A 25,719-nucleotide genomic window follows, 5' to 3' on the forward strand; every position below is an offset into this window, starting at 1 on the left:
TTACAAAGTCAATTATATTGAATCATACAGACAGATTTATGGAAAACTCAGCAGATTGCATCAAGTCACTGACTTGGAGGATTGACTCCTCCTGTATGACCATGTAGTGACGGAGGACAGGAGCTTCCATTGTGTCACTGACTTTGCAGCAATCCCTCCTACCAAGCATGCATAATTGCTCAGTATGATTCAGTAATGTGCATTAATGTTGTTTCGGATGGAGAGGAAGGACCTAGCACGGGTGGTGAGAACAGCGCAGGGGATTGTGGGATGCTGTCTGCAGGATCTGGACTCAATTCAAGCAGAAGGAGTCCAAAGAAGGGCCAGACACATCTCCGCTGATCCCACCCTCCCAGGCAATACGCTCTTTGTCCCTCTCCCATCAGGTAAACGCTTCAGAAGCCTCAGAGCCAAAACAAATAAACTTAGAAACAGCTTCTTCCCAAGAGCTGCGAGGAAAGTCGCCCCAGCCCACCATATGTTACAATCACCTTAATGTTTATTTGCACACTACCATCTCAGAATATCTAAATGCACATTTCTGTAAATGAAGCCTCAAATCATCGTTGTTCAGGAAGCTCCTTATTACCTCATTATTTGTTATCTGTGACTCACCACGGACAACTAGTTCATACAAACTTTTCAATCTCCATCTTTTTATTTTTTAATCTCTCTTGAATGCTATAATGGGAAAACACTGTAACCCTTGTTCATTGCCTGTTTGTTTGTTTTCTTGTCTTTCTTATTTGTACTCTTAGCCGGAGCGGCCAAAAAGAAATTTCCCCCACGGTAACACGCGGTGACAATAAAGAATCTTTGAATCTTAATTAATCTCTGAGGCCTTCACAGAACAACTGGATTCACACTGAGATTGAAATACACAAAAATAGACATTATTTACAAGTTAGGGGACTTCTAAAGTCAACCGATTGTTCCGGATGTCATTCAGAGCTAACAGAGTAAAAGGCACATAACTCTTTTTAATTTTTTTCTTTTTAACACACAAGTAGATTCTAGTTAATAATTAAGTGACCCACAAAGTCAACTGCAAATTTGCGAGCACTTTTAACATTGTTGTATTAACCTCTTTGTTTTGTGTCTCTTGTCTGGTTGTGAAGTTTGGCCTGGTCTGGTTTTATCGCTTTTATTTTAAGCAGGTAATGGTATCGTAAGAATGTATTCCTGGTCTAATATGAAACGATCAACCAGGCAGCTGCAGCTCATCTGAATCGCTGCTCACAGAGTCCTGACGAACACAAGGAAGATGGACGGCATTCCACCGGTTCTTAAATCACTGCACGTCATCTGTGTGTGACAAATTCAACTTTTTGGTCATAAAGCACTGAATGATCTCAGGTCAAAATACTTTTCTGATTTAATTCTGAGATATGAACCACATGGCTCCCTCTGGGTTTCAGAGTTTGGCTTTCTCAGTGGTCTAGGGATCAGAACTGGACAAGGGGAAGCAGCATTTAGTTTAAATGTGCATTTTAACATGCATTTATTTTGAAGTGGTTCTCATTGTTTTTAATGTTGTTCCTGTGATTTCACTGTAAAGTAGTTAGGATTTCCCTGTGATTGACTTGCGCTATATGAATAAAATTGTCCCAATTTGGCTTTTTAATGCTTATCTTCCCATTTGATACGGGCTCAGCATAATAACCACAGGTAAAGTTCAACCTGAATTTTAAGTGATGTAGAATCAAAATAAAGTAGAAAATTCAGAAAATGTTTTTATTTTTCTATTTTGTTAATACCAGCTAATTTCAGGCTGTTGCTGTATAATGTTTGTTTCATGTTTTTTTTTAATGTCCTATTATTCTGCCTCAAACTAATGATACAAAATTTGCCCATAGAGTAAATCCTGCACTTGTACTGGTTTTAATAAGGTTGGACTGTCACATGTTGAATGAATCAAATCAGGTTGATTGCACAGAACTTTATTTAGAGGTAGCAAAGAGGTGTGGAAAAAAAACAAATGCATGACACAAAAAGTTTATCTGTAAAAAAAAAAAAAACAATTCCCTTTTCCGTTCCACTTGACAAGTGTGCAGGTCATTTGTGTTTGTGCAATGTTAGAAGACGTAGAAAAGTTCCCCGAGTAGACTGAATTTCTTATCCTATAACCTGCATGTTTATTTTCTCTCCTTGCTTGCTCGTCGTTTTCCTTGCTGGAAAACATGACATCTCATCAATCTTTATAATTATTCGCCCATAAAGTTCCTCAGACATCCACCAACGCGTTTTTATTCCCCCCACTCTTTCTTTCTTCTGCAAAACATGACTTCTTTCTCCCCTCCACCAGCAACACCTCGTCAGTCCAGAGGAGTCAGGGATGCTCCGGCGTTCCCAGTCCGGCTCCGGGTGAGCGCGGAGCCCCTCCTCCAAGACACACCTTTTCCTCCGTGGTCCTCCGGCGTTCCTTACCTTCCTTCCGCTCCTCGCAGCCTCGTTGTCTGGCTGTGAACTCTCACCCCCAGCTGCCTGGGAAATGTCACACAGGCAGGGAGGCCCGTGCTGCAGTAGTGGGGGGGCGTAATAGGAAGGAAATAACAACATTTTTCCTCCGCACTCGGCGCATCATTCAGCAGAGACCCTCTGCCTCATCCCGCTACCAGCACCAGCAGCAGCCGCAGCAGCAGGACCAGCCGCAGAAACGCACCGCGGTGTCGGTGCTCGTTTCTGATTAAAGCTGATATATATTAATAAGAGAGAGAGAGAGAGGAAAAAAGACCCTGGCATGGCAGACATGTGAGTAGCAACCGGATCGCTGTCGTTCTCCACTTCTTGCCCGCTGCCTGCCGTGTTGTCGCCGCTCAGCGCAGCGCGGCGCGGCGCGGCGCAGCGCAGCGGCGGCAGCTGGCGGTCAGTGAGCCGTGTGGTGGCTCACTCTGCTGGGCTGAGATCTCTGCTCATCCAGAGGGGGGGCGGCGGCGGCGGCAGGAGGGGGGGAATCACATCCATCCCCCCCTTCCTCCTCCTCCCCGCTTCCGCGATCTCTCAATTGTTATCCAGAAATAAAGATGCCAAATCGCGGCTGGCTAATTGATCAGAGAGGTTGCGATGTGTTTTATGGTTATTGTATTTTTTTTCTCTCCTCTCCTCCACCACCTCCTTCCCTCCCTCCTGTGTGGCTGTGCGCTGGACGTGTGCTGTAGCTTTAGCTGATTAGCCTGCTCGCAGTGTTTGAATGCAGCTGTGTGTCTCCAGTCAGATGTGGAGGCCCAGGTTAGAGCAGGAGCGCATACTGCGGTGCTGTCGGTGTGGCCAGCAGCCTCTGATCACAACACGGGGCATCAGAGATGATCCAGCGTGACTTACTGGCGACCCAGCTGCTGGTCATGATAATGATGATAATAATAATAATTATTATTGTTATTATGCCTGACCTGAGGAGGCACAGGTGGACTGGGAACTCCACTGCACGACCTCAGTCAGACGGTTTCCTCTTGTATTTTGTAACTTCAAGCCTGTATTAGATTATTCTCTTCCTAAAGTGGCTACACTGGTTAAAAACTTGCTGGATGATGTATATGAGCTGCAGATAGGGCTCGGCAATGTAATTAAGATTTTTGAAAAATAGACTTTATTGTTTATATAGAGATGGTCTATGTTGCGTTAGAGGTATACTTTTACACGTTCCAGTATTTATTTATTTATTTTAGCTGCTTCTCATATTTATCTACCGCTGTTTGTAAAAATGTGCCTGTGAGACATTTTGGGATGAAGCCTTATAATTACTTTATGAAAAGAAATAAATTAGGTGTATCGGCTGTCAGGCTAAAAAATATGTTAGATGTTATTTTGTGTCCATATCGGCCAGCCCCTAGCAGCAGGCACACTCTTAAGGAACAGTAGCTGATATTAAGTGAAATAAGTTAACCGAAAATAAGAAAAAATTGGATTAAGAATTAAAATGTGCTGGGTTGTAATGCTGCTGGTACTTTTTTGCATCATGCGGTCCAGCTCAGGTGCTGACAGTGTTCCCGCTCATTTTAATCTTGAGAACATTCTGGACATTTTAAACACTGGGATATCTGGCTGTAGCTGCTTGAATATTAATGAGGTCTTTTCTGTCGATGCCATAAATCCTGAAACAACACAATGCTAGAAACAGCTATAACACTTTCATTTTTTTTTTTTTAAAAAGGTGCATTTTTAATGCTTTGTTTGGAAATTTAAGGTGTAGGAACCATGAGTTTGAGTTAAGCCTGAGTTAAAAGTTGTTTAGAGTCCAAAAAATAGTGAAATTGCCTTTTTTTTTTAAATTGCATTCAGTTTGTAGGGCAAAGGTTATTGATTGATTTGTTTGTTCTACAAAGTTTCTCTGATACAAGGCAGTTAGCCTAAAAAGTTTTTTTTGATAACCTCAGAGTAATGGTTTTATTGTTTATGCATTTATTTAAATCTTTTTTAAGTAATCTATGTGGGTTGTTATGCCTCTTAACCATGATGTAGCCACTGTTGCTGAAATGGAATTCAATTTAAATAACTATTCTGGCAAATCAAGAAACACAATGCTGGCATTGGTTCCTGATTGTCTTGTGTGGTATAAGACCATTTAACTTTTTTTTTGCTTCTGTTTTTTGGCATTTGGACTAACTCCGATCAGCTTTTCAAGATCTACAAATACTTAAATGCTGAATATATAGGAACTAATTGTGATTGTAGTAACGTTTTTTAAAATTAGTTTAGTAAAGATTGTCCAGAGTAGCAGTCTTAGTGCTTTGTTTACAGTTTTCACCAGACTGAGCTTAAAAACCACAGGTCCTGTACCACGTGAATTTAAAGTTTAAAGATTATAAAAAAGTAGTTAAATGGCTCCTCAATTTTTTTAGGTCTTTGTCCTGTAGGAAATCGGAAGTTGGAAAATATGAATTCAATACCCCCCCCCCCCCCCCCCCCCGATCCAAACCTGGAAAACGATGACAGAAAATTCTGTACCTTTTAAAAAAAACCTTGCAGGAATTCTGTACTTATGGATTCCTCGTCGCCTAAAATTTTGTAATAATCTAAATATTTGGGATCAGAATTTGAGCTAATCCATAGGCCAGTATGAAATTCTCACAACATTACAAGTTAAAGTTCAAATGCTGTGGTTGTCATACTAAAATTAAAGTAGACGTAACGTTGTGCTGCAAAAATATATGTATTGTTCCATTTATAATAATGCCTATTGCCTAAGTTGTGTTATCTAGATTTGGGGCACATCTGTTTTAGCAAAATTCGAGGACTAAACTTAGTAATGTTTTTCAAGTGCCCATTATACTGAATATTACACATTTTTGTCCTCCTACCCGTTTTTGCAAAGATTTGCAAAGTGATATAAGCTGGCTAAATGCATAGCCTGCCTGCATTTAGCTTCTTAATGGTGCTACCTTTACAAAGGGGTCACTGCTCCATTATTAAATGCTCCATTAATGATCAAATTATGCTCTATGGGGTTTTGAATTTATTGTGATTTTCTTTTATATAGGTAAACATATAGGCACACATCCATTCTGCTGGAAGAAAAAAAATGGTATCTTTCCACTAACTCGGCAGGTTTTTACCCCCTTGTATGTCCGTATGTACAGACATATAGGCATACAGATATGCGTGTAAGCAGAAAAAAAACAAACAATAAAAAAAAACTCTTGTAGATACTGCCCCTTTTTTTTCACCTTTCCCCCCTGAAATTGTTTTTCCGTTAGAGATTGTACTTTGCTGTTTCTGCTTGTCTGCCTGTTTTTACACGATGCCAGCTTGGGGATCCGATGTGAAATTCCTTGTTTGTACCCACAAACTTGGCAAATAAAGCTGATTCTGGTAAACTCCTACGATTATTTGCTCAAATGTCCCTTAGAAAGTTGCAACTTGTTCACACATCGTCTTTAGCCATGGATTTCAGAACACTTATCATAAACGGTAGAGCACTCCTGAGGTTGTTGGTTTCCTGCTCAGACACGGCGTATTATAGGCTTAGTCCAAAAATCTTCAGTAAGTTTGAGGTTTAGGACACCCCAGAAAAGTGGATTGTTGGCTTGCTTTCTTCAATCCAACTGCAGTTTTGATTTGTGTTTTGGATTTTTGTCATGTTGATACATCTGATTGTGTCCAACTTTCAATCATCCGACCCAAACTGCCACTCTCAGATGAAGGCAGGCAGGTTAGGATATTCAAGAACAAACCCCGAACAATGAAGACAGAAGTGGTTTAAAACGGACACCTAAGAGCTGCAGACATGGAAAAGCAAAATATCCTCTAGAAAATAAGCCTTTTTTTTATTTATTAAAGGACATAAAGATCGAGCTATTTGGCCAAAGTGACAAAACATATCTGGCTGAGTGAAAGTGAGGCTTTCAAATCAAAGAACACTGATTGTCAAGCAGGGTGGTGGTAGCATTATGCTGTGGGACTGTTTTGCTGGCAGTATGGATGCTGTAACTCTCCCTGAAATGGTTTAGTGATAAAAATATGTTTTGTTCTGGCAGATGAAACATTTTGGTTGTAAATTGTTGCGGTTCCCGTTGTGGAAATATGTTTTATCGTATGCTTAAGATGCGATCAGTTTTTGTTGCACTGCAGTTATTGTGAGTTTTGCGTGTGAGCTTATGAAGCTGAGATTTGAATTTTGCTAAAATACAAAGAAGACTTTTACTGAGTTATATACAGCAGCCTGGTCAAGCTTTTTTTTATATATATATATATACAGGTATAATTGTGTTGTGATAATCTTGCAAATTTGTAATCTATCGTGTTCTAATTATTATATGTTAGTCTAGAATGCAAATGACAGTAGGATTTTTTGTTTAGGACCTCCAAAGTGGCAGGCGGCCTCTGGGAAATTATTATTATTTTTTTCTTTGCTAAAGTACATGCGTTACTTGTAACTCAATGAAGTGCCTAAATCCTGTATTTTATGTCCATAGTTTCCACTGCGTTTAATAAATGAAAGGGAATCGCCGGTCTTAAAGGAGCCGTGCCTGTGTTGTCATCTCGGAGCTAAAGAGCTACAAAGCACTTTGCGTTGCCTTTGTACTGAAATGTGCTATATGAAGCTATATGTTCTTATAATTAACAGATAAACTGTTCAAGCTTAGACAATACGAGTGCGTCAGTTGAAAAAAATGCTCCCAAATAGTACCAAAATCTTTGCGTTTGTTTGATTATTTTTTCCACCGTGAGAAAAGGGCTTCTCAGATATATCCTTTGGAATCATTCTGACTGTATGTAAACTTATGACCCTGAATCTGAATGTCCCTCGTGGTTTCAGGGGACAGAGCAGTCATCCTCCCTCGAAGATGTCCGCGCAGGAGGCTAACAGGCTCGTGAAGCAGCTGCCCAGTAGAAGATCCTGGGATTGAGACGTGAATCCCTTTACGCCGATGGCCTGGACTGAGTAAGACGCTCCAGACCGAACGCGTGAAAGCGCTCGTCGTTTTGTCTCTGTTGTCCGTGTGTTTGTGGCCGTGCGGCCTCAAGCTGACGGTTTTGAGAAGACCCGCTTGTGAACTTTTTTTTTCCTCGACAGGTTTCAGCTGGCCTGCTGAAGCTATGGGGAGCTGCTGGAGCTGTCTTTACAGAGACCCCATCCGAGACAACCATCTCACCAAATTTAAGGTCAATGATATTCAATTTTAATGTAAAAAAAAAAAAAAAACCCTCTTTCCATTTTTTTTTTACATCCTTTCACAGAGACGCAGAGTCTCAAGCGGCTGGGCACACCCTGGACAGTTTGCCAATCCATCACAGGGACATAAAGGACAGACACTTATACCCAGGGACAATGTAGAGAGACTAAGTAGCCTCGGTCATGTTTCTGGACTGTGAGAAATACCAGAAGAGAATCCAAACACGGAGGGAACATGCAAAGTCAAAAAACCAGGGACCCTTATTGCCGATCCAACCTGCTGGCATAGTGTTTTACTAAAAAAAGGAAATTTCATTTTAGTTGCAAAAATGGGAGGTTCTCTGATGTCTGTCTTGCGAATGTCTAAATCAGCCTCCTGTTAACTCGCTGCCTGTATAAAACGAAGCAGCTCCCACATTGTCAAGCCAAGTCCCAGTTGAGAGAGGTGTCTTTAAAATTGAACTCTTAAGGAAGCTTTGGTCCATCGGAGAATCTGAACCCAACCGAGCCACCAGGAATGATCGCTTTGATGGGCTGAGGTTGCGATGTTTGTTTGATTATGGATCCTGCACTAGGCTATGTTGTTTATTTCTGAGTAATGCCATTTTTGTATATTTTCTCTCGTTAGACATTGGGACTAAGCCTTCAGTCATTTTTTAAATTCTTTTTACATTACATTAATAAATCAGTGAGGAGCGTCTGTATATCCCAGTTGCCGGTACCAGGAGACGTCATCCCCGCTCGCCTTAGGGGTGACCCGGGAGCGGACTGATCTCCTCTTGGTGCCACGTCGACCTTTAACTCCCGCCTGAGAGAGGTGGAGGTGTCTGGACCACAGAAAAGGAATATGCGCTCCAACCAAACAGGGACCACCTTTGCTGTTCTATCATTAAAGTTCTGGCCCAGTTTGTTGAAAGTTCAAGGCAGTACGTGTCCTAACGTCTCCCTTCAAAGTTGCAGTTAGGCCCTGAAACCCCTAATTAGTGGCTGATAGGTGACTCCATATGATTTTCATTTTATTTTTACATTCATTCTTTTAATAAAAGAAGGGATCGTAAGCATAGTAAAATTAGCTTGCCTTTTCAAATAAATATTTTGCAGCACGCGTCTATTTTTTATTTTTTTTGGAAACATGCATTTGAAGAATCATTTTTACTTACACCCCAGAAACAGACAGATGTAACACTGAAAGTACGCTGAAGTGAACCACAGATTAATCTGCGGGTGATCCACTTCCCCCTCTGAACCACTTGGACCTGTGCAAGGCAAGGCCACCCACCAAAACGTTGTTCCAGTTTAAAAAAAAAAGCTCTGTTGCTGGTTTTGTAAACACATAAACTTACAGCTTGTTCTTTTGGAGGACTTTGTTCTGAGTTTGGTAACGAGCAGATTATTTAAGGAAAAAAAAATTGGTCAATGTCAGTCATTGGCTGATGGATTGGTGCGTCACTATTTATGATACAAAAATATATATAAAAAAAAACAGCCACAAAACTCTGCGTCAATCAGGAAGTGACTCAATTTTTCTTAAGACACAAAAAGGAAAGAAAAACCTTTCAATGTGCTCGCGTCAGCGCAGTGTAAAAGAAAAGATACGCCTATTCTACGTGTAACGTGTGTCTTCGTATTTGGTGCCGTGTCCGCCTAAATGTCCCTCTCTCGATGTCTCACCAACTCGCAGGTCATCAATGTGGACGATGAGGGCAACGAGCTGGGGTCTGGGATCATGGAGCTCACCCAGACCGAGCTCATCCTTCACACGCGCAAAAGAGACGCCATCCGGTGGCCGTACCTCTGCCTGCGACGCTACGGCTACGACTCCAACCTGTTCTCCTTCGAGAGCGGCCGCCGCTGTCAGACGGGGCAGGGTGGGTAGCCTTTTCTCAGTCTGTGTGTGAAGTACGGCACGAATGTACGACGGCCCTGGGTTTTGTGTTACACTGTGTGTGAGGCCGTCAGTTTCTGCACAATGACTGACACCCCTGGTTAGGATGTGTTTAGAAACCTTCAAGCAAGCTTTAGTTATGGACTTTTACACTACAAAAACGGATCTAAAAATAAGTAAAATGTTCTCAAAGTTAGTGTTTTAATCCTTGATTTGAGCAGGTAAATAAGATTATCTGCCGACGAAATGAGTATTTTGACCCCCAAAATAAGATAATTAGACATCCTGCACTTAAAATAAGCAGATGGAGATGAATTGTTCCTATTTTAAGTGCAAAAAATCTTATTCCATTGGCAAATCATCTTATTTACCTGCTCAAATCAAGGACAAATACAGTAATTTTAAAGAATATTTTACTTATTTCTAGTTCGGTTTTTGCAGTGTAGCTACTACAACATGGTTCTCTGTGCTGCTGTCCACTTTGGAGATTTGATTTGCGCACCTTACCTTTTATCTTCTTCGTTGTGACTGGTGGCACAATAATCTTGCGTCCTCATTCAGGCTTTTTTTTTTCTTGTCACAGATCCAGTTGTTTTAATTTGCTAAATATCTGCTCTAGCTGTAGATATGAGCTGGTTTAGACAAGCATTCAAACTGTTTGTTGCAATTTCCTGAGTTATCTAGATGTAAACACACGTTTACTTTACACGAAGGTCCACATAGCCTCTTGTCTTTCCCGTTTTGAAGAGTGGTCAAGAGAAATGGCTCCTAGTAAACAGAAATAATAATAATAAATCTCCAATTTATAGGTGTGAATGTGCTACTACTACATAAAAATAAATGCATTTCAAGGCATTTTACTTAATGGTGCTTATCAATGATTGTAGAGGACAATATATGGACTTTTTTCTTCTCAGATTTGTGCCATAACTTGGGTTCTGGTTATTAATGATGGCACAGTGCAAATTATGCAATACCATGACCTAAAAATGTAGGTATATTATTTTAAAACAAGATCTTATTTGCCTGGCCAGGACTACTTTTTGTCACTCAGCTTTTAGAAGTCTGAGCAGACAAAGATCATATGTGGGGTTCCTCAAGACTCCACTATCAGATAACCTTCATTTTGTGTCCATATACTCGCTCTAGCTCAGAATACTGAGTACTACAACATCTTTTACTGTATGCATGCTGAGGATACACAACATTATACTTTTGTACCATGATCATAGTTTATTGCAGTCCCTGAGATGGTTTGTCCATAATAACAGTGAGTGGTTGGATCAGATTTTCCTCCAGCTTTATACATAAATTACAGAAGTTGTTACTTTTGGTTCTGAAAATGCAAGGTTAGACATTGGGGCTCATCTAGACTCATGAGGCTATGAGAACACAGAAACTGTGGACCATTTGCTTTAAATCGGCAGTGAAAACCTAACCATTTAATGTGTATTTCCTGTAAATGTCAAAGTCGCTGTACATTGCATGTTTTTTTTTCTTTTTATGTGAATCTTAAATGTTTTTATTCTTTGAATTTATTCCATGTTTTTAATGTAATTATCTTCCTTTATTGCTCTGTGTATATTTGTGTAAACCCCTTTTACATATTTCGGTTAAATAAGCGGGCCACGTTTTGGCAGGATTGTGCTTTCCCGCTGATTCTCCTCTTACACGGCATGCTTCGTTGGTGTCTCCACCAGGAATCTTTGCGTTCAAGTGTTCCCGGGCTGAAGAGATCTTCAACCTGCTCCAGGAGCTGATGCAATGCAACAGCATCAACGTGGTGGAGGAGTCAATGATGATGAGTCGCAGTGGCCACACACCAGAGATGGACATGTCTCGCACACCGCAGACTCCCAACGGTGAGTCACACCTGCACATGCGGCGCTGCCAAAACTTGCATCGCAGCTTTGCCTTGGCAGGGTTTCTGCCAGCTTCAGTCTGTTAAATGTAAGACATTTGTGATGAACAAAAACATGCCAACAGCTTATATTTAACTGGCTTAAGCATTTAAACGTGTTAACAATCCCTTAATTCACTTAGGTTTGTATTGTTGACAGGTTTTAGACAATTACTGAAATCCCTGATTTCAAGCCAAATCAATCTTATTAAATCTACATTTCTGACAAAGAAGTATGTTACTAACTAACAAGAAGCGTTTTAAGTTTTAATTGTAAACAAAAATTACAATAAGCAGCAGTTTTGTGACTAAAGGTTTTTCAGGCCTTGCATTGAGGCTCAAGGTCTGACTTAAAAATCTGTTCTACAGACATCCTGAAAATTTACTCTCCTGAATCATGGGCTTTGTAGTTTTGTCGAAGCCTAATGATTCCTAAATACCTCACCCAGAACTACAACACATGGAAAAACAAAATGAACCATGTCATAGTATTTCTCAGATACTGAGAATAATACAGGTACATAAACAAAATTGTGACAAGGTTCCACTTTTTGACACTCATTTCAGAAAGTAAAATTGATATATATTATATAGATTCATCACACATGGAGCCTTCATTTCCTTTCTTTTTGATGATCTCGGCTTTACAGATAAGGACAAACCCAAAGTGCAGCATCTCAGAAAATTAGAATAATACATAAGATCAATAAAAAAAGTTATTCTAAAGTATGTTAATATGCGCTCCATACCTTTTGCACGAATTATTGCATCATTGCCGCGTGGCATGGAGGCAGTCAGCCTGTGGCTGTGCTGAGCTTTAATGAAAGCTCAGGTTGCTTTGATGGCGGCCTTCAGATCATCTGCGTTGTTGGGTCTGGTGTCTCGTCTTCCTCCATAGATACTCCAAAGGTTCCCCATGGGTTTTGTGTCAGGTCATTAACAGTGTTGCCACTGACCCAGCTTTTGGTACCTTTGGCAGTGTGGGTTGGCGTTGAGTCCTGCTGGAAAATGAGATCGGCATCTCCATACAGCTTGTTTACAGAGGAAAGCAGTAATTACACTAAAGTGTCCTGGTAGATGGACCAACAGACTCTGAGACCTTGATTTCCCAAAGAATTCAAACTTTCATCTGAAAAGAGGACTTTGGACCACTGGGTCCGCTCCTTTTCCTCTTTAACCCAGATAAGACGTTTCTAACGCCGTCTCTGGTTCAGGAAGGCTTCCTCTGTACGCAGTGGCTTTTGACGTACTGACCCCAGCCTCAGTTGACTCAAATTGATTCTGGATTTTGCTTGACAATCCCCTCTAAGGCTCCAGATATTCCTTTTACTTAAAACTCTGGTTTACCTCATTCCCGGCTCCTATTTTGGATTCCTGAGGCAAATGGAATGCAACATCAGTCTCTTTTGTATATTTGCTCCCTAAACCAAATAACTGGACAGTTTTAGCAATGTGTCTTATAACTTCTATGCTGACGATATTCAGCTGTACTGTCCCTTTTAACCCTACTGAATATCTAAAGTTGTCTTTCTTGATAAACTCAGTAGCATCAAACAGTGGCTCTGTTACAACTACTTGCAGGTGAATGCAAATTAGACTGAACCCCTAATTAAGCAATATCTTGGCCTATGGCTGTTTTCTGTCTAACCAAACATCCGCTTAGAAAGAAAGAAAGAAAGAAAGAAAGAAAGAAAGAAAGTTGAGATAAAAACATGAAAATCATCTATAATTTGGCTTTCAACAGTACAGTTTGAAGCTTTGAAAAATGTTTCTTTCTTTCTTTCTTTCTTTCTTTCTTTCTTTCTTTCTTTCTTTCTTTCTTTCTTCCTTTCTTTCTTTCTTTCTTTCTCATGTCTATCCACAGCATAACTGTTATATTTATTGAAATTTAACTTGAATAACGAAGAGGTGAAGAGAGTTCAGTCCGAAATTCTCTGTTTACGTTGGTCTTTGCTGCCCTCTAGTGGTAAAAGAAACGAGGGACAGGTTTATGCTCTCAAAATCAGGCATCTTGTGCAGCTCTGATTCATCATTTCCTTAAAGCTTTGAAATTAAAATCAGACTGGGGAAAAAAACACCATCTCTGTTTCATGAAAATTTACACTGAAGATCCCCCTGAAAGTTGTGTAAATCTAAACCGTTTTTGTTTGCCATGTAAGTCGTATTTAATAACTTACTCAAAATAAAGCTAGACGCCCCTTGGGGCTGAAAGTCTGTGTAAGATGGTTTAGATTTCTATCGAATTGTTAATTGGACAGCTCTTGTTTTTTTCCTGCGTCTTTGCTTTTAAATGTGCTTTTTCTGGTGATTTCCTTCTCACCTCCTGTAGCCAGGTCATGAAATAATATTAAACCGCTACTGTAGTGATTTAAGGATCTGTAACTTGTTTTATTTTAATATATATTTAAAAAGACATCAGAGGTGCACATTTACAGAGACGTACATTTATGACAGACATCTAAGTTCAAGCTTGTTCTGGTTGACAATAACAATTTCAAACTTTAAAGATAAATATTCTTTATCATCAAACACATTGCTGAAATCAAAAGGATTTCCAGCCGGCACTCCAGATTGCATCAAAAATAACGTAATAACCTCACAGGTTCGTATACATCTTCTAAAAATGTTTGTCCAACTAAGCAACCTAGTGCAGTGCTGTGTGAAAGCATTCATACTCCTTGAACCTTTTTTGCATTTTTTCCTGTTAAAACCACAAATCTAGTATTTTATGGTGATTTTATGTGACAGGTCAGCACACAGTAGCTGATAATTGTGAACTGGAAGGTCAGTCAGATTGTATGGAAGGAACTCTGAGTTGGGTTGCTCTGGACTTTGACTGGGCCATTCGCACAAAGAAGTATGGATCGGGTCAAATAAATGGCTCATTGCGAGGCCTTTTTGAGACCTTGGTGACACACTGACTGGTAATTTAGCCGTTAATTCAGCTGTGGTGGAGCAGAGATGCGTCTACAGCATGTAGGTCATCGGCTATTGACCTGTGGAGTCAGACACCCTTGATCTAAACCATTACAGTGCAGCTCTGGCTGGATGTTTATGGTTCATGTCCTTCTTGGTGATGAACCTCTGCCACTACATATTAACTTAGTTTGGTCCCTCAGGCCTGATTTACCGTCTGTAACAAAATATGAAGGTGTGCTTTTGGCACTGTATATCACCTCACTCTGGCAAGGGCAAACAATATTACTTCTCTGTGTTTTCCACTCAGTTTGCAAAATAAGGTTCAGATGTTCTTAGAGTTAATTTACGTATTTTTTGCTGCATATTTTATCCTTCTCAGAATTATTCCTTGTGGTGAAATAAAAAAAAACAAAACAACAAAAAGTTCTTTGCAGGTTTTTTTTTGGTACATTTAGAACGCTTCAATCAAATGCCTTGAAAGTACTTGTAGAAAATGACCAGCGCTTTTCAGTACTTTATGGAAAACAGTAAATCCACTCAAATATTTTGACTCAAGACAAATTTCAAGTGAACGAGAAAGAGAGAAAATCGAATGACGTGTTTATCTTGGTCTGTGTCTGCAGCTCCAGCTTTTCCTGTCCAGTCCTTTCCAAACGGATATCCAGGTTATCCCATGAGAGGGGACTCCTCCCAACCATCTCTGGAGGATCATGGACACAGCCTCATGGGGTTGGAAGACCAGGTGAGACCTCTTTGCTCCTCATAGTTTGTTGCACCTGTGCGAATCTCAAGCTTGAACCTGTGTCCGTTTTTTTTCCGAGCAGACTCACACGTATGTGAATACCGTGAGTATGGACGGGGATCTTTCCATGCGTCACTGTGTGCACTCCCTGCCTGAGGTGCGGCCCAACGCTTTGCCCGAAACGACGCGCGGCAGCATGCCCGTTGTGGGCCAAGGGAACCCACAGTCCAACCTGAGATGCTGTCCGCTGGAAGAGCGCAAAGACCCCCAGGTGTTCCTGCAGCCGTCCTCGCAGGAGGTCAAGTTCATGCTGGGGCCCACTCCGGCTCAGCGCCATCTGATGGAGAGGGAGCGGCTCGGCCACAATCCTCACAGCCTTCAGCCAGCGGAGGGCGCCACAGGCTCAGAGACGGAGGGGGACGAGCCCGCCATGCACCTGTGCAACTCTCACTCCTATCACCATTTCCATCACCACATGCACCGGCACCCGAGCCACGATCACGCGGACAGCTCCCAGAGCGGCGAGCTCACCTACGAGAACATCAACGGCCTGCGGAGCGGCCGCAAGCAGCGCCTGAGCCCCAGCAGCGTGTCGCAGTCGGTGGGCTCCAGCAGCAGCAGCAGCACCGGGGACAGCCACTCGCACTCGCTGTTGCACTCCCACGGCCACGGCCCCTCGTCCCTGCCGCCTCAGGGCTACGCCTGTGAGAGGGGCATGGGCGGGGGCCACCGTCGGACAGCTCTTCTCAACTACGAGAACCTGCCCTCGCTGCCGCCAGTGTGGGAGTACAGCGCCCTGCATCGGGACGACGAGCAGGAGGAGGACGACGAAGATCAGGACGAGGACGAGTACGAGGAAGAGGAGGACGACTTTGACGAGTACGAGTTCTCGGAGGGCCCCGGGACGCCCAACGGGTACCACCAGGACAGTCGGGGTATCCACAGAGACGCCCTTCAGAACTACGTCAACACGGAGCAGGTGCAGCCGCCCCGGCTCCGGCACCCCTGCCCCCCGCATCCCCGGGCGTGTCGGCCGGACAGCGGGGGGCGGATATTTAGCTTTGATTTTCGAAGGCGGTCGCGTTCGGGGGTGGGAGGTTGCGAGCACAGCCACATGCCCGCGTCGCGGCAGCTGAATTACATCCAGGTGGACCTGGAGGACGACCCTCCCCGCCAGGGCCTCAGCAGCGGGGGTCCCCAGCCACAGCACCAGCGTCTACCACCCAAAAAATGTGGCCCGCCGGTACCCAGGCGCAGCGAGTGCTACGCCGTCATCGACCTGAAGAAGACCGCCGCCATGTCCAACCTGCAGAAAGCGCTGCCCAGGGATGATGGGACTTCCAGAAAGACTCGCCACAACAGCACAGACCTGCCTCTGTAAATGAAGTTGAGACTGAAGACAGATGAAGGCTCATCCTCATGTTAGCACACTGGACCCTTCACTGTCACCCATCCATTCGAGCGTCGGGCCGACTAAAACGGTACAGGTACCCATTTAGAAACTCAATGAAAGTGAATAATGAGTGGTAATGAGTAATGTCTGAGGAGAATTTGCCAATTTGTCTTTTTATTTGTCAAAAATCAGGTTAAAACTCTCTCAAGAGCATTAAGGCTCACATAAAATACATTTATACAGTGCCTTGCAAAAGTACTCGTGTCTCTTAAGTCTCTTTTTAAGTCTTTGTGATGTTATAAACACAAACTCGAATGCCTTTTTAGGGGGAGATTTAAACGATGGACCAACACAAGTTAGTGCCAAACTGTGGCGTGAATGAAAAAGGATATATTTTGAAAGACTTGTCATAGACTCCTAATTGGACTTAGATCCAGGCATATGTTGCATTGTTGTGATCTAAACCATCAAATTATAGTTATGGCTGCATGTTTAGGGTTTTTTTTTTTTTTTTACCCTGGAAGGCAAATATCCATCCCAGTCTTTACAGCTACTGACTGTAATGAGCTCCATCCATCTTCTCATCGACTCTTGACTGGCTTCCCTGGTCCTGCTAAGGAAAAGCATCCCCGCAGTACGACGCTGCCACCACCATGTTTCCCACTGGGAATGGTCTGTTCAGGCTTATGTGCAGAAAGCTTCCATAAAGTCTTTCATATAGGCCAAAAAGTAAGATGTTGGTCTCTGTTCACAGCCTCCTATTCCAAATGTTTGCTGTGTGCCTAAAAATGCTACGCGAAACACCGTAAAAAGGACTTTTCATGGCTTTCCTCAGATGGTAGCTTTCTTCTTTAACTCCTCCATAAATCTCAGATTTATGTGGGAGTCATGCTCAGGTGTGCTTGACTCCCACCTGAGCTGTTGATCTCTGCAGCTCCTCCAGAGTTATCAGTTATTTTGTACGGAGATTAAATTACACACAGTTGAAATGCATCGATTACTATTGAAGTCAGATGGCTTCACTGGATTTTAGTGAAGGGGGCTGAAGAAAAAGGCAGGTCATACGGGCGTTTTCCACCTGATAACTCAACAATACTTTTTGTTAGTCTGGCACCGAGACGCATGAAAGTTTGTGGTTACAGCATGACAAGTTGTTTTGCAAGACACTGTATTCTTCTAATTATGACGCTTGATGCTTTGCTGTTGTCCAAGAGAGATCTTTGCTTTCGGTGGAGCCGATCATTGTCACACGGTGTTAAGTCAGAATTATTCGCATTTCATTCATGTTGTTTTTTTTTTTTTTTTTTTCCATCACGAGATGCAACCCTCATCAGCGAGGAACCACTGGTGGCACGGAGGCAGGCCAACGGTTCCTCCTCTGGCCGGTGTTCATACCTCATCACAAGCACTTAAACTTAATGTTGTTGCTCGTACGTTTATTACTGTATGCCTGAAGAGCATTTTGCACACAATCCTATGGAATTGTATCGAATCATATTGTAGAAACCGTTTTAACCGAGCAGCGTCTGGAGGAAGGGGGAAGATCGAGGTGCGTGGAGGGCGGTACGACAGGAAACGTAGCACACGCGATGTATATGAAGTTTGGCTCTCTGCTGTCGGCATGCAGAAATCAAAAACCGTAGCATATCATCCTCACTCGCATCTCCTGCATATCATTCCCGATGCTGGGAGGGTGGGTTCATGCCAGTCACGTTGCACTTTTGACTTCTGGCCACTTTGTCACCACTCAGCCACAGGCTGGGTCCTTTTTACCACAAAAAAAAAAAAAAAAAAAGAGGAGGGGGGGCCACATGGACACTGTTAGACAGCGGCTTCAATAGTTTATTAAAGTGTTCTCGCTAGAGACGTCGATGACCTCAAGCAGTTGCATTAAGCTGTAACCTCACGGGAACTGAGCTAAGTCTATGATTTGTCTGTTATCAGGGCTTTTTCAAAGGGGATTCAAGCGTGTTGCTAAGTCATAAAGTTGCTTTTTTTATGGTTATTTTCAACCGTCTCAATCAGATATTTATTAATTTATTACATGTTTATTTATTAATTTAAAAAAAAATATATATATATTATATATTTAATTTATTTTTCCTTCATACGATGACCAGTGTTTTGTTGTCCAGTAGGTAATCTGGAGACCAAAGTTTCATCTCAAATGATCACTGGACACTGGTGCATTACTGTTATTAATGTGCTTAAGTATATTTTTGAAAAAGAAAAAAGGAAAAAAAAGAATGACTGTATTTATATTTTAAGTGCCAAATTGTAATTGCCAACTGTTGGAAGAATTAAAAGTTACATGTGCCAAATGGGGTTTTATGGGGGGGGAGGGGAGGCACAAAGTGAAAACAGACGAAGAGGGGTACAAATATATATATATATATATAAAAAAAATCCAGCTTTTTTGAGAGTTTTACAAATAAAATGATAAAAACCACACATTCCACCTCATTCACATCTATAGCCATGTTGAAGGGAAACGTAGAAAGGATGATCTTTTAATCTGATAATCACTGTTTCGGTGGATTTACTTTTTTTGTTTTTTTTTTGCTGCTACTTGTACATACAGTAGCCCGTATAAGCTACAGGTACATGTCAAAACGAGGAAGACAATGTGATGTCAGACTTTTTACCATATTGCCAATAGAAACCGTGTCGTCGTCGTCGTCGTCAGGTTCTGGGTTGATTTCTGTAGTGGCAGGAATGTCATGGCTCATTTCAGAGAGAGAGGGTCACGTGTGGGTCAAAGCTTCGCTCCATCAAGACAGATTCACCGTGAACTGGCTGAAAGGAGGTGTAGGCGAAGCTCGGGCCCGCCGATGCAGTCATCGTCACTCTGATTGCTCGCATTAGCTTGATGTGCAAAGCTAAGAGGTAGAGGCAGATGTTTTTAGATTTACTCATGTGTGAGGCTTTGAAGGCAGGTGTGCTATGTCGTTTAGCTCAAGGTGATCCTTTTTTTTCCCTTTTAAGCTGCGTATTAGTGTGGAACAGATGCAGTCTCTCAACTTCTGACAAGGAGAGTTTTTTTTTTTTTTTGACTTCAGGGTTAATGTAGGTGTTAAGAAAGACCAACGACTGCTGAATCATAAAAGAGAAATACTTGCTCCCGTGGTTCTTTATTTACAAAAAGCCAGGAGATAAATAATTTATTTAGCCTTGATTTTATTTATTTTATTATTTATTTAATTGTATGTATGTGTGTGTGTGTGTGTGTGTGTGTGTGTGTGTGTGTGTGTTTTTAAAGTAAAATGCTTTATTGCCTTCTATTCATGTCATGTAAACATGTGATTTTTAACTGTATTTCCCCCCCATTACTGAATTCTTTTTACCACCACATCAGAAGTTGGGAGCTTGTATTTTATTTAGACTCATTTTTTTTTTTTTAAGCAGGAAAATAAAAAAAGACATCTTGAAGCTAACATTGATGACTGAAATATTGAAGCTCGTGGGGACGTTTACATTTTCTTTGCACTAATAGGAAGACTATTGTTTTGCAGATCTAAACTGAATCGACATGTGAAAAATCTGAAAAGTAGCGTATAGAGGTGTAACTTATGTCTACATATTCGCTTCTTCCTCTGTGCCCTTGAGGAACAGATGTAAAAAAAAAAAGAAATGTTTTCTTTCTAGTCACCTGACTGTCATTAACAGTGCCATCCAGTAGGTGACCACTGAGCGTGCTTGTAGTAGATTCTCGTATTACGACCTTTAAAGCAGTTGTTAAATCTTACAAAAATCAGCAAGTGATCTGTGTGTATTTCTAACATGTGGTTTTGAAGTCATTAAACTGTTTAAACTACTCCTGTTATGAAACAGTACGCTCACTCAGTTAATACAGCATCAGCACCAGCTTCTCCTGTGTTCCCAGACCAACAATAAGTAGAACTAGAACACTGAAGTGATCGTCCTCCAGGTCTTTGTTACGCGATCTCATTCCTCTCGAGGTCGAGCAAAGTGCAGCTCTAAGCTCAGTAGCTCTGTTGGACTGGATTCGTGTTGATGCTTTCTCAAGGCTTTCATAACTTTTCGAGCGTTGACGCTCGATGCCATGTCTCACGCAGGGGTTGATTAGGTTAAGTGCCAGTTATGAATAACTTTGTCGATATGTGACCTGCAGGGCAAGTAGCTACAAGTTGAGATACCAAATCCTATCACTAATCTCCACAAACACTGGGTTTACTGAAGAAAGGCTCTCAACCCCCCCCCCCCCCCCCCAAAAAAAAGGGCTTGCTTTGTGTTTACCGTTTCAAGTGTGGCCATGACCATATTGCTTATTCTTGTTTGTTTTATTGTTTTTTTGCATTGTGCCTTACATTTTCATGCTGGTTTGAACATTTGCATTTCTGGGAATGAGGGTGGTTGCTTAAAAAAAAAAAAAAAAAGGTGCCTGTTGAAAGTTGGGAGACTTGTCAAGGCTTAACGAGAAACATTTCATATTTCAGGTTGTTAAAAATCATGCCATGTGATTTGCAATTTGCTGTTTTTAAAAGATGTTCATTGAAAGAAAGTGTGAATCAACTGATTCAACCGTAGTCACTGCTCAGAGTTAGAGATTGTTGTTACCACTCTCTTGTCTTTACTGTACTCTATGGTCTACTGACATTTTTTTCCAGGATTCAAAAAGCCAAACTAATTCAATACGTGGAGACAAAATTTAAAAAGATTTGATACGTCCTCATTTTTCTTTCGTGGTACACAGACGATCACAAAAGTGTAGATACGATGGTTGAAACGAAGCCGTTAAAATTATCTCCAACCGTTCCACATATTTTTTCTCACACACACGCACGCACGCACACGCATGCACTGTTAGGAAAAAGCTAAGCCCTTGGACTAATACCTTGTTGAACGTCCTTTTAGTTCAGTTTAGCATTAAGACTTTTTTGGTAGAAGTCCATCAGCATCCTACATCTTGACTGTATTCGAGCAGATTTTGAGGAGATCTCTGGTGCATAGCCCTCCTCAGGAGACCTCACAGATTTCCTGCTATATTTAGTTCTGAACTCTTCCCCAGCTGCTCCAAAACCTCAATTTTATTTCTTTGGTTAACTTGACCTCATTAACTCAAAGGACAACAATCCTTGACCACCCATCGTAACAAAGCACGCCGGTTCCATCAGAGGTATAACACCTGCAGGGCATGATACTGCCATCACCATGTTTCCTTTTAGCTATGGTCTTCTTTCGGCGAGGTGCTTTGTTGTTTTTAGTACCAAATATACCTAAATATACGTAAAACTACAAGATTGGTTTCATCCCATTCTCTGACAGTGGCAGGCAAGATTTGAGCCCCAGTCTTGCAACCCTATTAGTATGTCTAGAACATAGCAGGTTTCTCTCACGTGTAGAACATGATCAACGCTTGTCAGAAGTTCTTGCCGCTCCTCCGGTGTTGCTGTCGGTCTTTTGACAGCCTCCCTGCCAAATTTCTTCTTCTTGTCTTTTATTTTTGGACAAATATCATTTTGTTTGTACTGCCCCTTTTCTCCAATCAATGGTGGTTGCCTTCATTCCACCAGGGTGTATGTATATTGCTGTTGATTGTTTTAGGGCTTTACATCTTTATGCAACAGGGTAACTACAGATTTTTGTTTTTTACATTATTTCCTCTTATAAATTTTAAATAATAAAGGTTTCTCAAAGTCCATTTTATTATACTTAAAATATTGACATCTTAACATGTGTGTGTGTATATACACTTTTTGAAAACTTACCGCAGCAAATAAACATTCTGCTAATATTCAATTTTTAACATTTTCCACTTTGCTTTTCATTCATCGATATTCTCTGGATTCCATTTTTTAAAAAAAGGTATGAGAATCCATGTAATCAACTTCTGAGGCGTTGTCTAAATAATTTCTACATCTGATTACCCCTCCGCTCTCTATTGAAGACATGTCTGCTCCTGTACCTTCGTGTCAACTGCTTGGCACCATGCCGCTGAGATAGTTTAATGTAAATTATCATGCACCCTACGACATGCTACCAACGGGGTGACATAGCTGTCAATATAAACGTAGTATGCGTGGGTGTCTGAATTTGTAAATGTACGTCAATAAACATGAATATATGCAAGATTAGAATTTTTTTTTCCTTGTCATACATGTAACATGAGATGTTTCATCTGTGAGAATACATTTTAGAAGTTACGAATACAAGTTATAAAGTTACAACTCTGCAACCATACATACAAGTACAAATCACAAATTTATGAGTGGGAATCACAAATTTACAACCCCTAAAGAAGCTGTTACACACCTTGCAGATAGTGGCAGGAATGCACCTGAAAATTGTTCACTAACCCCCATTAAACGAGAAGAAGAAAACAACTTGTTTGCTATTGCTTACATGAAACCTATGATATCACATCTCATTACTGCCACCAACTGGTAAGTAGTATAAAAGTTTTATCAGGGGTTGTAGATTCGGACTTGTACATTTGTAATTTGTGTACATTTGTTACTTTGTAACTTGTATTCGTAACTTCTAAACTTTACAGCGAGGAAAAAAAATACTAATCTTAAATGTATTCACGTTTATTGACGTACATTTGCAAATTCAGACACTTAAACATACATTTTAATGACAGCTATCTTACCCCATATTTCTCATCATTGTGATGAGACCCACAACAGTGGTGTCATCTGTGAACTTTAAAAGCAGGTTTGTGGAGTGGATAGCACAGTGGTTGTGAGTAAGGGTGGACCGGGCACACAGCCCTGGGGCTTCCCCATGTTCAGGACCATAGAGAATGATGTTCACTTCCCTGTTCTCAGCACTCAGGGCCTTTTGGTGAGAAAGTCTGATTCAGGAACAAAGAGAGGGACAGTGCCAGGTTTAGGAGCTTCAGCGCCAGCTTTTCTGGGATTGCATTGATGAATTCATCAAACATAATTCTAATACAGGATTTAGTGTGCTGCAGAAGGGACAGACTTGGTGATACTGCATCCGCCATCCTGATCTGTTCACCATGTATGCAAACTGCTGAGTGTCCAGACCCACTGGAATGGTGCTGTTGATGTATTTTAAAGGAACTATACCTAATCCTGCACAAGTTCGAGCTGTGGGTGAGGAGAACAGTTTAGTTTGAACTGCAAGCACAGCCCCCAACAATTTTTTTTCCCCCAGTGAAAAACCCTCGAATTGCACTAGACTAAACACATGCCTCGAGCTTGTGTGCGATCCTCCAGAGGAAACGATGCTTCATCATTTCCTTACACATAAATGGCTACATCCCGGGTAAAAGGGAAATTAAAGATTTCTATATGAATGGTCAAAACTTACGGGCATGCCATGCTGTTCTGTTTACATGCCCTGTTGTGCAGGAGCTGCTGCTTAGCAATGGCTCCATACCTTGTTGTGGAGAGAAAGTCGCCACAGGTTGTCCCCAGTTTGCTACTTATTCCTACTAAACAAAAGCCTGGACTTGCTCGATCGCACAATTAATTAGTCAGTTGTTATTATCAAAATGCATCTTTAATTCATAATAAATAAATTCAAGTATATATTTAAAACACTAATTGACTCCCAATGCCAGGAAAAAGGTGGTAATCCTTGTGGCAGACTAATGGCAGATTTTTGTTGTGTATTGTAACTAAGGTGGAGGATTTGAGACAGCTGCAGGCACTAAGTGAGGATGTTCAGAAAAACCCCTGCTAGCTTGTCCGCACATGATTTCAAAGTCCAGCCCGAGACCCTGTCTGGTCCTGCAGCTCTCTTGATGTTTGATCTTTTTTAAGTTGGCACACATCTTGGTGGTGCTACAGGATGAAGGGTTGATGTTGCTCCTCTAGCTGGGGTAATTGAGCAGCCTTTCTACTCCTTGACATGTCGAAGGTTCGGGACAAGGCTGACCTACTAGTCATTGCGCCTGTAATCCATTATAGCCCTGATGCCTCTCGACATGTATTTGGCATTGTTGGATTCAAGGTGCCCTACTTTAGCCCACATTGTCCCTGAACTAAAAGCAGCATCTCTGACTCTGAGTAGAGAGTGTACTGAACTGCCCAGCCATTGTGGATAGGTCAGAACGCCTTGGTGGTCTTAGTGGGTAAGACAGCATCAGTCCAGAACAGATGTGACTTTTTCTGGGTCACAGCCCTCCTCCGACACTTCCAAAATTATATGTTTGAAGCTTTCCTGTTGGATGGTGACGGCCTCCTAAGTCCAAACTGCAGTTTTCGTCGTGGGTTTCTTCCTGCATATTTGGAGTTTGTAGGCAGGATCAGCTCCACAAAGATGTGATCTGACATTCTTAGGTGTGAGGCAGCTGTCACCGTGTATGCCCCATAACGTTCGCAGTAGATCTGTTTCAGGGTGCTATTGTCCCTGGTTGGAAATGATATAAACCTGAATAATTTTGGATACGCTCATTCTTACTGTGCAGTTGAAGTCTCCATCCATAATTTACAGCCACCTTGAGATAAGCATTCATCTGTCTGATCTTGCAGGACAGCCTTGCCAGGGCGAGCTCAGCATTCGGTTGCTGTGGTATGTTTCACCAGTTTGAAAGGTCTGCATTTTACAGCTAAATATTCCAGATAAGGGGACCGGTGTTTATCATTAATGTCACTATCTGAACATCAGCGCCACACCACCTCCTAGGGCTGGGTATCATCTAGGATGAGCCGATTCGATACGATTCTCGATACACAGCTCACGATACGATACGATTCTCGATACATGGCTCAGCTTGCTTTGATTCCAATATCGATATTTATTACTTTGAATTAATGCTCAGTGATTCAATCACCAAAATCAGCCAAATATTATGTTTATGTTCTATTTATTGATCACAGACATATTAACAGGAAAATAAAGTGCATTTGCTTCAATGCATTTAACGTGTCACAGAAACCAAAAATGTGCCCAAACATCTGATTTTAGGGACAAAGGAGCTTCTAAAATCCTGTCGGCGGTTCCACAAATTCGTCTCACTTGCTCTCCTTTGCTGTGAACTGTAATGGTTGCGCTGTAACAACGCCCCCTAGAGGTTGGGAGGTATATCGATATTGAAAGCCAGAATATCGATATTAAATCGTTTTTAAAAATATCGATATTAATCTTTATATCGATTTTTATGCACAGCCCTACCACCTCCTTTGTTTTTCACCCAAGACGACTATCTTGTCTGCTTGGAACAAGAAGTGCCCTGCTAGTTCTGCCGTTCTGCCGAGGATGTTGGTGTCCAAGAGGCTTTCAGTAATAATTGCAGCACAACTGTGCAACTGAGGAAAATCCTTGGTAGTGCCAG

General features: G+C 41.6%; 1 protein-coding gene across 1 annotated transcript; it reads left to right on the forward strand.

The window, feature by feature from the left end:
* Window positions 1–2,360: 2,360 nt before the first annotated feature.
* On the forward strand, window positions 2,361–16,957 carry frs3 (fibroblast growth factor receptor substrate 3). The gene is made up of 7 exons (XM_012872691.3): window positions 2,361–2,751; window positions 7,256–7,381; window positions 7,514–7,602; window positions 9,294–9,480; window positions 11,198–11,359; window positions 14,940–15,058; window positions 15,141–16,957. Exons 3-7 carry the CDS (start codon window positions 7,537–7,539, stop codon window positions 16,437–16,439), a joined length of 1,833 nt encoding a protein of 610 aa, XP_012728145.2. The 5' UTR covers window positions 2,361–2,751; window positions 7,256–7,381; window positions 7,514–7,536; the 3' UTR covers window positions 16,440–16,957.
* The last annotated feature ends 8,762 nt before the right edge of the window (window positions 16,958–25,719 follow it).

Source organism: Fundulus heteroclitus, chromosome 20, assembly GCF_011125445.2.
Source record: "Fundulus heteroclitus isolate FHET01 chromosome 20, MU-UCD_Fhet_4.1, whole genome shotgun sequence".
NCBI classification, from domain to species: Eukaryota; Metazoa; Chordata; class Actinopteri; order Cyprinodontiformes; family Fundulidae; genus Fundulus; species Fundulus heteroclitus.